The sequence below is a fragment of the Homalodisca vitripennis genome, chromosome 5, assembly GCF_021130785.1.
Source record: "Homalodisca vitripennis isolate AUS2020 chromosome 5, UT_GWSS_2.1, whole genome shotgun sequence".
In the NCBI taxonomy this organism is placed as follows: Eukaryota; Metazoa; Arthropoda; class Insecta; order Hemiptera; family Cicadellidae; genus Homalodisca; species Homalodisca vitripennis.
The window spans coordinates 11,797,978-11,809,519 of NC_060211.1; the positions used below are offsets into that span (position 1 = coordinate 11,797,978).

General features: G+C 30.8%; 1 protein-coding gene across 1 annotated transcript in view; it reads right to left on the reverse strand.

The window, feature by feature from the left end:
- Window positions 1–8,742, reverse strand: part of LOC124363355 — a 112,003-nt gene extending 103,261 nt beyond the window's left edge. Inside the window, exon 1 of the mRNA XM_046818603.1 lies at window positions 8,108–8,742. Within this exon, the coding sequence (XP_046674559.1) occupies window positions 8,108–8,318 (211 nt within the window). The 5' untranslated portion in view covers window positions 8,319–8,742. The remainder of the gene's footprint in view (window positions 1–8,107) is intronic.
- Window positions 8,743–11,542: the final 2,800 nt, after the last annotated feature.

Genomic DNA, 11,542 nt, shown 5'->3' on the forward strand with positions numbered 1-11,542 from the left:
AGAAATACTAGATGGTGTAGAAAACTGATAAAGTTAAAAGTTCAGTAACGATTGAAATGAACTTTACGTCTAACTTGTTTTGCAGAGAACTTGATTTTATTTTTAACAGTTTACTTTTCTGTAAAAATAAACAGTTCGTCTGTAAACTATGTATCTGAGTTAATTTTATTTCCGCGACTGATTTTATAAAACGCGTACCTTCAAACAGTGTTCTGTTCTACAGCATTTTTTTCAGAAGGACGAAGTAAGTTTAGGTAAAGTATATTAACATTAATGTACATACCAAATACATTAATACATTTATTGGTATCTTATCTTTCATAAGGATAACAAGTATTAAGGATAGCTTTTGAATAATAAACTTAAGACGAGTTAGGACCTGGTAAGTTTACCAGACGCTTGTTAAGGACCCCACAGGTCGTTATATGCCCTTGTGACAAAATGTCGTACAGACAGAATTATGTTTCTTTTCTTTGGAATGTAGTAGGTAGCATTAATTTTTATACTCATCTCCTACCGCCACTACCTGATTTTGTGTTCAAACAGTCTACAGCAATGTTGGGTCTGATACTGATCGATCATTAAGTTAAAGTGTCAACATTTTGCTATTTGGATTTTGATGACCGACTGTTTTTCTGACTGATGTGATCAATTTGCTAATAACCGTATTATTACTTTATTATGTTTTAGTTTTGATTCTGTTTGTATTTCAATATGTTTAATTAGTTATATGTTATAGTGACAGAAGAATAATTCAGTTTCAAATTGTTAAATTATGTGTTAAAAATTGTTGTAATTATGTGTAAATATTTACCTGAAGAAGAGATCAGATTGCAGATCACGAAACGTAGTGTAACTGATTTTATATTCCACCGAACGATGGCAAATGTCCGAAAAAATCCTGTTTCCTTCACAATCCTTCCATCGTCAAAAATAAACTTCAGACAAAAAATTGTTAACGTTGCGAATAATGATCAGAAGAAGAGATCAGATTGCAGATCTAGAAACGTAGTGTAACTGATTTTTTTTATTCCACTAAACAATGGCAAATGTCCGGAAAAATCCTGTTTCCTTCACAATTCTTCCATCGTCAAAAATAAATTTCAAACAAAAAATTGTTAAAGTTGCGAATAGTCACGGTATAGCAAGAAACTTTTTTCATGTAAGTGATAAAGACAATGAACCAAAAGGAAACCTGCTTGCATTTTGGGTGACTTAATTAATTAAGATACTGAAGAAGAGATCAGATTGCAGATCTCGAAACGTAACGTTACTGATTTTTTTATATCGCTGAACGATGGAAAATGTTCGGACAAATCCTGCTTCCTTCACTTGTATAAGATGTGTGGAAATTGACGCAGACACTCATGCACAAACAGCATAGCGTGTAATGATATATTAAAACCGAATAGTTGTCTCTCTGCGGGATAACTATTGGTATGACACAAAGACTCCCAATGTTCTTCTCTTGATTTGAAGAAGACTCCCGATGATCTTGGAGTAAAACATCAAAGGATATCAAAGTTACTGTCAGTTTTGCAGAAGTGCAGAAGTTCTTAATACTTCATTACGTTGTTCTTCCTTTCATCGGAGTAACTAAAAATAATCCACAGTTTTCGTGCAGGGTTCCTTTATGCAGGAAAAAGTACATTTTGTGATATCTATTATCGATTTCACTAATCCAGGAAAAGAGTATTCAGTTAAAGATGTGGCTCCTTCCATACCCGAGATTATTTAGTCTATAAACGTTTATCGAGAAAGTGTTATAAGATGGTAATCACCCTCGTAACTGATGTCTATAATATTTAAAATTATTTACATGTGGACCTAAAAAAATTAAATCAATAACCTCTTTCACCTTCTGATTTGAGGATACTTTTAATATTATCCAAGTTTCACTAACATTGATAGTATATGTAAGAATATTTGTAATCTTTAGCAAACCTAAAAAGTTGGTACATAAAAATAATAGTTCATAAATGTAGGATATATTCATATAAAGAACTTTTTTTCAATGATGTTTGTTTTAGAGCCAAACAGTTCTTTGCCTGTTATAAAAAGTTATTTCTAATTATTCATTTATTTCAAAAGTTTTAAAATTTAGCTAGACTTTGGGTATATAAATTTTTCCTACCATAGAAAATTCACACACTTTTAAATTCCTATGTAAAGTTTTCAGTAAATAACCGCAAATAATGTTTAGGCTCCACCACCTAAGTAAACAAAATAAAAACGTTATTGTAAACAAGATTAATTCCTTTACAAATTTTAAACCACTTTCAATATTTTAATAATGAAATATGTTGGCGTTAACTTACATCGTAGATTTTGTTCTGTAGGTGAATAAAGTCTGATATTATAGGTCACCTATAAATTAAAAGCAATAGCAGAAATTGTAATAATTTTCTTTTCCTTTCACTTTTTAAAAAATTAAAAATTATTGATTCATGAATTTAGAAAATGTTCATAGTCATAAAACAAGAGTAAATCTTATTAAAAACAATAATAATTATTTTACTAAAAGGTCGTTAGCGCCCAAAAAACAATTGTGAAAGCCTCCTTTTGCGTATTTCACACGTTCTTCCATGGATCTGAATACGCCTATAGACCGGACTCCTCGAATCAAAGGGACACTCCAGCTGGGCTCGAAGTGAATACTAACAATTTACGTCTTTCACTTATTTTACTCGGTAGGCCATTGTTTTATTATGAAAGGATACCTCTTATTTTCGAAATACTATAAAGGTGGTCTTCATTAAGAAATTCCTTAGAATTCCTTCCTATACGGGCCTTTTTAATTGAAAAGTAATTATCCTACATTAATGAAGTATAATTATTCTTGAAAGATTGCTTAGATTTACATGTTTTGTTAAGAGCAAACTCTATTTTAAACCAAAAACAAATTATTTTTAGTACCAGGCTTCTATTTGTAACTACATCTAATTGTATGCCCAAGGTGTTGAAAAAGATTTTAGACCATCAGCCTTAGAATTAATTAAATATCTAAAGTTAAATATATTTTTGCGCGATTTTAGTTACCGTGGTGACAAAACTTGAATCTTTGTGTAAACAAAGCTAAATATATGAAAACTATAATACCATTAACTTGCAATTGTCATACAAACTAAAAAGAAAGTATTTTTACGTAAATAAAATCTAGATGAGCTTCATTAAAACCAACAATTTATTTTATAAAGGGTTTCACAATGTAAATTAGAACAAAATCTAAATATATACATAATATGGCAAGCGAAGATGTGGAGAATGATGTGCTGAAAACAAGAAACACAAATGCAATACCTTGTTTCTAATTTGAAACAGCCAGTGATTTTTTAAAGACTGTGCTTATTTGCCATTCACATTGGGCATCTTCATAAAAACAAGATTTTCCTAGAGAGGAATCTTGTCAGGGAGTCAAATCGATGATAGAGGAATTCATGGTGATTAAGAAGGCGTTTGGTATTGGTACCAGTACTTGCTAAAATCATATAAAATCAACTTAGAAAATCATTCCGTATAAAATGTCAAATACAATGACGGTTAATACTTTTAATGCTAGATGTGATGCTTGATTTCCACAATAACTTTAGTCCTACAAATAAATGGTACACCATTCAACTTTTAATGAGTGGTTTTTCAGCAGAAGTTCTAACGAATTTACTTCAGTTTGCTGTAGGAATAATTGATTTTTCATATTTCTATGTAACTTCTAAAATGGGAGAGATGTGATTTCTGTTCAAGGAAAAGAATTTAATTATTATGTTAAATACCAGATTATTTTTAAGAACTTTTAATTAGAAATTGCTCCACTAAAAGCTTTGTGAAGTTCATGAAAGAGCGTAATATTTTCCAAATAAAAAAAGGATTCCAGTGTTTTCCCAACTTTTTAAGGATGTGAGTGGTTGACTATTTACATAAAAATTATGATTAACTTGACAAATTTCACTGGTTAAAGAAAGATATTGAAATGTATGTTTTAATGCGAGAGTTCCTTTGCTTTTAAGTCTAGAACTATCTTGGACTTAAACTCATCGTTTGAAAGATAATCCATATTCATAAATCAAGAAGTTTTCACTCAGAGTATCCTTTATACATTTATATTAGTGGATCCATCTCAGACTGAATCCTCTTCGTTGAGCTAAGTGCTTCGATTTTAATTTGAAAGAATTCCAAAATCTGTACCTTTTCTGGAAGTAGTTTTATAGCAAATCTATTATGCTTTTTTGCACATATTTCGACATACGTGTGTTCTTTCCCATAAACTAGATCACCCCGAGTAAAAAGACTTGGAAATGGGAAAGAGGATTTTAAATAGCTAAATAGAAAGTCTAGATTTGAAATACTCTTTAAGGTATTCAGATATTCCTGAACACTTCCCTATTGGTGATTAGTATGCTGGAAGCTCTGGTGAAGAGAGCGGCAGAAGAGTGTTGCTTCCTTAATTAAAGATTCTGTATAAGCCACTGCAACACCTTGTTGTTGGAGAACTATTTGTTCCAACAAATCTTTTGAGATGACATTTTGATTTTTTTAAATTTAAATTAAACATCTACAATGTACTTCCATGAGTTTACTCTAGAATTCATACAGAACACACTAATGTACAAGACCATGTAACCAGTAACTTTGTACAAGAGACCATGGAATTGAGTTATAATACCACTGATGCAGTACCTTCAATGCCATCATGATTGCACGGTAAAACAATGATGACATACATATTACCAAAATCCTCACAACATATTCCAGCTATTTTATGCCTTTTTTCGATGTTCTTCATTACGAAACAATTTCAAATACAAAGGATCAAATTACTGCAATTCCTGACTGGAATATATGGCGAGAATAAATTAAAATGATTTTAAAAGTTTTCTGTGATCTGCCCTAATTGTGGTGAAAGATGGGACACACAATTTAGAGGAAATTATTGGAATAAAATTAACGTTCCTATAATTCTTTAACAACTACTACTAAAATGATAATATTATAGCTGTGTTAAATTGATTGCTACTGCCCCAATGCTTCTGAATTATTTATTTTGTGCATTTTACTTTTCACTTCACGTTTTATATTTACTTGATACTGACGGAAGTGTTTCCCCATTAAGTTTAAAAAAAATAACATTGCATAACTTGATTTTCATTCTTTTCATCATATACTGGATGATCATGATGTACTCCTGCGCAGCAAAGGTTAAGCAAAAAGCAGCAAAAGTTTGAAATAAGAACTATACAAAATAATGACGTTGACATAAATTATGAGCCTACGAAAGGTGATGCCACAAAATGACATAAGCGAGACATTAAACTAATTAGCAATGAGTTGAGACGCTTATTAATATGTATTAAATCGAAAATACCTGCTTCAGTGTAAGGGTTAAGCACTTGGAAACACATTTTCCCTGAAATTTAATAAAACGAAATGCAATAATCATGGTAGGTTTATGAGTAATAAAATAAAACATTTAGCTTATTACTTACAAATTCCTAGAATATTCTATAAAAGAAATAAATACGAAGAGATCTTGCAGGATATAACTAATTATTAATATGGGCTAATGTTGTGTCTGCTGGATTAGCCTATCCTATAACGGAAACAGTGATCATTATTCATAATTTTAAAGACTTACTAGATATCAATAAAAATTATATGATTTGCAATTTTATATTATTCTTCGTATTAGTTCTCAGACAAACAGAAATACTTTCTAATCCAGCGTCTTCAATTATTCTTCATAGCGGGGTATAGATTACATTAAATCCTTTTCTATCTCACTCAATTCTTCAATTATTTATCAAATAACTATAATTTTTTAATCGAAGTAGGTGATAAGAAGTGTTATTATTCATCATTTTAAAGACTTACTAGATATCAGTATACATTATATGATTTGGCATTTTATATTATTCTTCATATTAGTTTTCAGACAAACTAAAATTCAAGTATAAGTGTTCTTAAATTTTAATTGCATAAAAAATTTCAGTTTATATAATAATTCTATTGATATAATGTTTGAAATTCGGACTCCAAACACAGATAAGTATTTTTACGCATATATAAAATAATTATATAAGTATAAAGTTTTGGAACTACAATTACGCGTGTAAATTGTGTAAACATTAAAAACAACAAAGTCGGTGTCCTACAAGCTACACTTGGTATTCTCGCTTAGTAAGTTATAGGTAAGGTTTGTTTATTAGTAGTACCGTCCATCAGTCGCTCGGCGAGAGAAACGGTCAATTAGAACTCTCACTCCATGCAGAAACGTGTGAAGCCACGGGTAAACAGGTATTATTAAGTAATTAAACAAACTTTATTGTTATTGGTTTGTTTTCTCTCTTCATTTCCCAGAATCTTCATCTTTAAATGTTATTCCCACAAAATCTATACTTTCTTAAGTAAAAGTAGATTTTGTTTGTTTTGCTTTGTGGTGCAGTTAATATAAGTGCTTGGTAGTAAAACAATTAAAAACGTTGCTAGTATTGAGCATTACATTGTTTTGATATTATAACTCTATCAATTTTTTTCGTGATGCTAGTTTTCTTATGGCATAAAACCATGGAAAATATTTGAATTAAAATTGAGTAAAAAGCACATTCAATTTGACAAGTTTTTATCAATTTAGTTTCTGTTGAAAGAGGTGTTCAACAAAGATATTTGTCTGTAAATTTACATATAACTTTTATAATGCAAATGCATATTAAATATAATAAATAACTCTAAAAAAACATTCTTTAAAGTCACAAATATCACAAAAATTATCATCTGTTGGAAAAACTACACCTCAGCAAATATGTTGGTCTGTATATTTATATAAAATTTCTATAATGTAAATAAATAATAAATATAATAAAATAATTTAAAAAAAACATTCTTTAAAGTAGTACATCATAAAGATTATCATGTGTTGGAAACACTAATCAACTCTTAATACCAGTTGTAATAAAACTTTCAAATTTATCAATAAATAATTTTTCATTTTACGTATACGTAGATATGTACAGTGTTGTATCTCATCACATTATCAGTGTGTGGGGAACTAGCTATATCATTGTAAACAGCTGTGAGCTTCCTTTCTTCAAAATGAATTATCTGCGTTTTAAGAAGCACTTTAAGAGGTTTTCATACAATTGGTTTAATTTAAGGATGCCACACTATTGTAGTATCATGCCCTTGAAAAGAGAACATTGATTAGTAAATGTGTTAATAGATTGACCTGTTGATTTACAATCTTTGCAAGAGTTCACTAACAGTATGCTGATATAACTTCAGTCGAAGTTCTCTACGATAGTAACAGAACAAATTTAATTTAATTTTAGAGAATTTAAACATCATTGCACAAAGTTAAATAATTACATCGTATCTTATATAATACATAATTAATACCTTGTTTTTGGTTAGGTTTAAAAATGACATTTTACAGCTGTTTCAACCTAAGATTGTGTTAGTAGCTTTTAAGAGCCTAACCCCACTGTCTTTTAAAAATTGAAACAAGATTTTTTCGTTAGGTATAAAAACTAGATCTTACAGCTGTTTACACCTAAGATGGTATTAATTGCTTTTAAAAGCCTAACCTGACTGTCATGTAAAAATTCAAAAAGATATTTTCGTTAGGTCAAAAAATGAGATCTTACAGCTGTTTACACCTAAGATTGTATTTTCGTAGCTTTTAAAAGCCAAACCTGACTGTTTTATAGGAATTCAAAAAGATTTTTCATTAGGTTTAAAAATTAGATCTTGCAGTTGTTTTACCCTTCTCATTCTATTAGTAGCTTTTAAAAGCCTAACCTGACTGTCTTATAAGAAATTAAAAAATGTTTTCTTTAGGTTTAAAAATGGGATATTACAGCTGTTTACCCCCAATATTGTATTAGTTACTTTTAAAATCCCAACCTGGCTATCCCATAAAGAAATAAAAAAAACTTTTTTCGTTAGGTTTAAAAATGAGATCTTAAAGTTTTTACACTTATTATTGTATTAGTTGCTTTTAAAAGCCTAACCTGACTATCTTATAAGAATTTAAAGGAATGTTTTTCAGTATGTTTAAAAACTACATCTTATAGCTATTTATACCTAAGATTGTGTTAGTAGCTTTTAAGAGCCTAACCTGGCTGTACGGCACCGCCACAGTTCCTGGTCCTGGGGCACATGGTCATGGATTTCGGCGGAAGCGTGGCCGTTACCGTCAACCCGTTTAATCGCAGAGTCCGCGTGCACTGTGGTGGCGTGCCACTTCCACTTCCACTGATACTGCCACTGCCACTGCCACTGCTGCTCACATCGCCACTGCCACCGCCACTCAGTGTCACCGACTCCATCTCCGCTTTCCATTAATTACCAATGCCACTTCATCAACAGAGCGACATCACTCAATCGTGTCGGCGGGACCTCTGAAAGCGATCTTTGTCACTTAAAATATGATTTATAATCAATGAATCCACGGTGTCTACATTCTTCAAAACTACTTCTAGTTGATTTAGTATTACGTTAGGAAATGTTGAGGAACTTGCTGGTATAAAAATGAGTAATCAAACGGAAATGTCAACAAATTGCAATTCTAGCCGATAAGACATTATTCTAGGAACTTTACACTGGATGATCGGAAAACGACACGACAGTCCAACACAACACTCGCGGAGACGACACACACGTGACGGTTAGCGAGTGTCGGACGACACAATGCTCAGCGCGGCAGAATCAGCGCACTACTGACGCTGGCTGTGAGATCAGCACGTGGCTCCACACTCCCGCACGCGCACACCCGCCGACTCCACCGACTCAGCTGTTATTGCTGACCTGCCCTAGTACTTCAGTTAACGAGATTCTATCACTTTTATTCTCCCCACGCCCCGCCGTCCCGTAATTGCTTCACTCTTATTTTCCAGGACACGTCTTTCTTCGGTGAGTTCGATTACGGAAACGACACTTTTGACGGATCTAAAATATAACTGCCGTCGCCGTGTTGAGTTTCCACTACCTCTGTCTGTTAGCGATAAAGGCATTCCCCCTTCATTGTTAAAAGGGAATTCGTCTAACCACTATACTATGCTAGTCCCAAAGTTTTTTACATAACGTTAGGGTTTTCCATTTTTTTACTCCATTTAAACTATGAAACTCAAAAATTTGCGTCAAATAAGTTGTCTATTTCTAGTAACGTTAATAATCTGAGGGTACCCATATAAGACTTACCAATCACATCATTGGCACAGGTATTTGAAACACGTATTGATTTAAGAGCGTTCTTTAAATTAAAAAATATATAATTAATGTCGAAAATTGATTCACTATAACAAGGATATAAGGTTAATAATTCACAATACAATAATCCATATCGGTCGCAAAGATTTCAATTGAACAATAAAAATGGAAAAGATCTAAAGAGCAAAATATTAAAAATTGTAACATATGTTTTAACAAAAATTTGGTTTTTTTAAGATTTAATAAGATTTGACTACATAATACTCAACAGCAACATTGTTTGCCGTTAGAGAACGTTCTACGAGCGTGTTATTAAGGAGATAACAGGTACAATATTATGGGTTGTCGATAAGATATTTTTTCATATTGTTTATACAAAACTATGTTTTGGACCGATGACAAAGAATGGTTGAGGAAAAGACCTAATTCTTCTTTTAATATGAACATTTCATTACATTTAGTGTCGTTGAGATATTACATTTGAAATATTCAACTAATTAAACAAAAAGTGGCATTGCCGCTACGATCCCTGTTGAGTAATCGACCGTTTTTCATTCAATTTATTGCGTCGTCTTAAATGTCTTAAAACCTTAAAGATAAAAATAGGGTCTTTGTATCAACGATCTATAGAGTGAATTTGCCTATATATCGTTAGTTTATCATACAGTGTCGTTATGTCAACGATTGATAATGGTAAAAGACCTATTACTGCTTTGCTTTATAATACAGTATTCCATTTTGAATAGTGACTAACAATAGTAATACAAAAATTTACATTGTACTTTAATTACAAACATAAATGAGGAGATATACTGAAAATTGAAATAGTACGTGTGGATCGAAAAAAGAAATTTCGAAAATATGATCGAAAACATTGTTGTACATTAAGTAATATATACGATATATACCAACCCTTTTGCAAATCGGTGTCTGATAACTGATACATAACCATTCCTCTTCCAAACTCTAAACGACTGCCCTTTTAAAAGCTTAGATATATCGAAACACAAATAAGAATAAAATTTAATTTCAATTGTCTAATTAAAACAACTAAACTTATTTTTTACGTCTGTATTGCAAAATATTTGTGATAAAGGGTTTCAAAATACATAACATTTGACATCTTTAAAGGTTTTATTAGCTGAGATTGACTAAGCAACCTATGCAACACATTTTAAGTACCATCTTTGTATGAGGTGTATATTAAATAGATAACAAATGCAACAGTTATTCATTTCATATGGTTAAATAATATTGCATAAGCCCATACGTATATGAGAGTACACATATACATGTCTCACGCACATTTTTACCAACGCCCATTTTTACCAATATTGGTATTTTTTATACTAATCTGACAACAAACTTTAAATAGAAACCTTCCTTTATTTTTAAAATATAATTAAAACTGTGTAAACTATTATTCAGCATTGCTTTAATTTGCATCTTCTCTTTATTCTAGTCTTTTGTCTTCAATTTTAATTTATTTTGCCCTTTGTTTAAGATGTGTAAGAGATGGAATTTTATATTTTAGTTCCTTATTCTTAGGTAATGTTTCATCATCAATAGATAGGGACATACAAATTAGTCTAAGTTAGTTGTTTTTTGTAACTGTGCAATTATTCAAATCCTCTAAACTTAAAATGTATCGTTTAAACTTCAGTAAGTGGTCGTTATCTTTTAGTATCTAAGTCAACTACATTTTTATATGGAATATCTTGTATTTAACTTGGTTTCGGGTAGAACAAATTTAAATTAATATTTTTTCTCTTGAATAGTTCTAGATAATCTCAACTGTATAGGAATTTTATATTGTTTGTATTGGACACCCATTTAAAATAAACATTCTGTCTTTTGATGAGAAAAAAAAATATTAATAAATAAACATTCGAAGAAATATGACTTTTATAAATTTATTATTCTAATACAAGTTGCTATTTTAATTAATAAAATTGTTAAAGCAGAAATATTTTTTTCAATACAAAAATATTTTAAACCTTTTTAAACAGAAGGGAATGTTTTTATACAAGGGCTGCACATTTATAGTTAAAAAAAACTCTACTTTGTACGGTTAAAAGATCACCTCATCTTCAGACGGTGGTGTTTATGGCTTCTTAGGAGCATGACAGGAAAATGAAAAATATTTCACATCAATTTCTCTATAAGATTGGCTGCAACAGGCATATTTGTATAACATATACCTAATTACAATATTCTAATATAGATTGGTAATTGGAGCAAAAATTCTAAATTGTAGTATAAGAGATACAATTATTGAAGAAACATAGCAGATTGCCAAACATTAGATGTATTATTAGTTAAGCTTCACCTTAGTAAATTAATT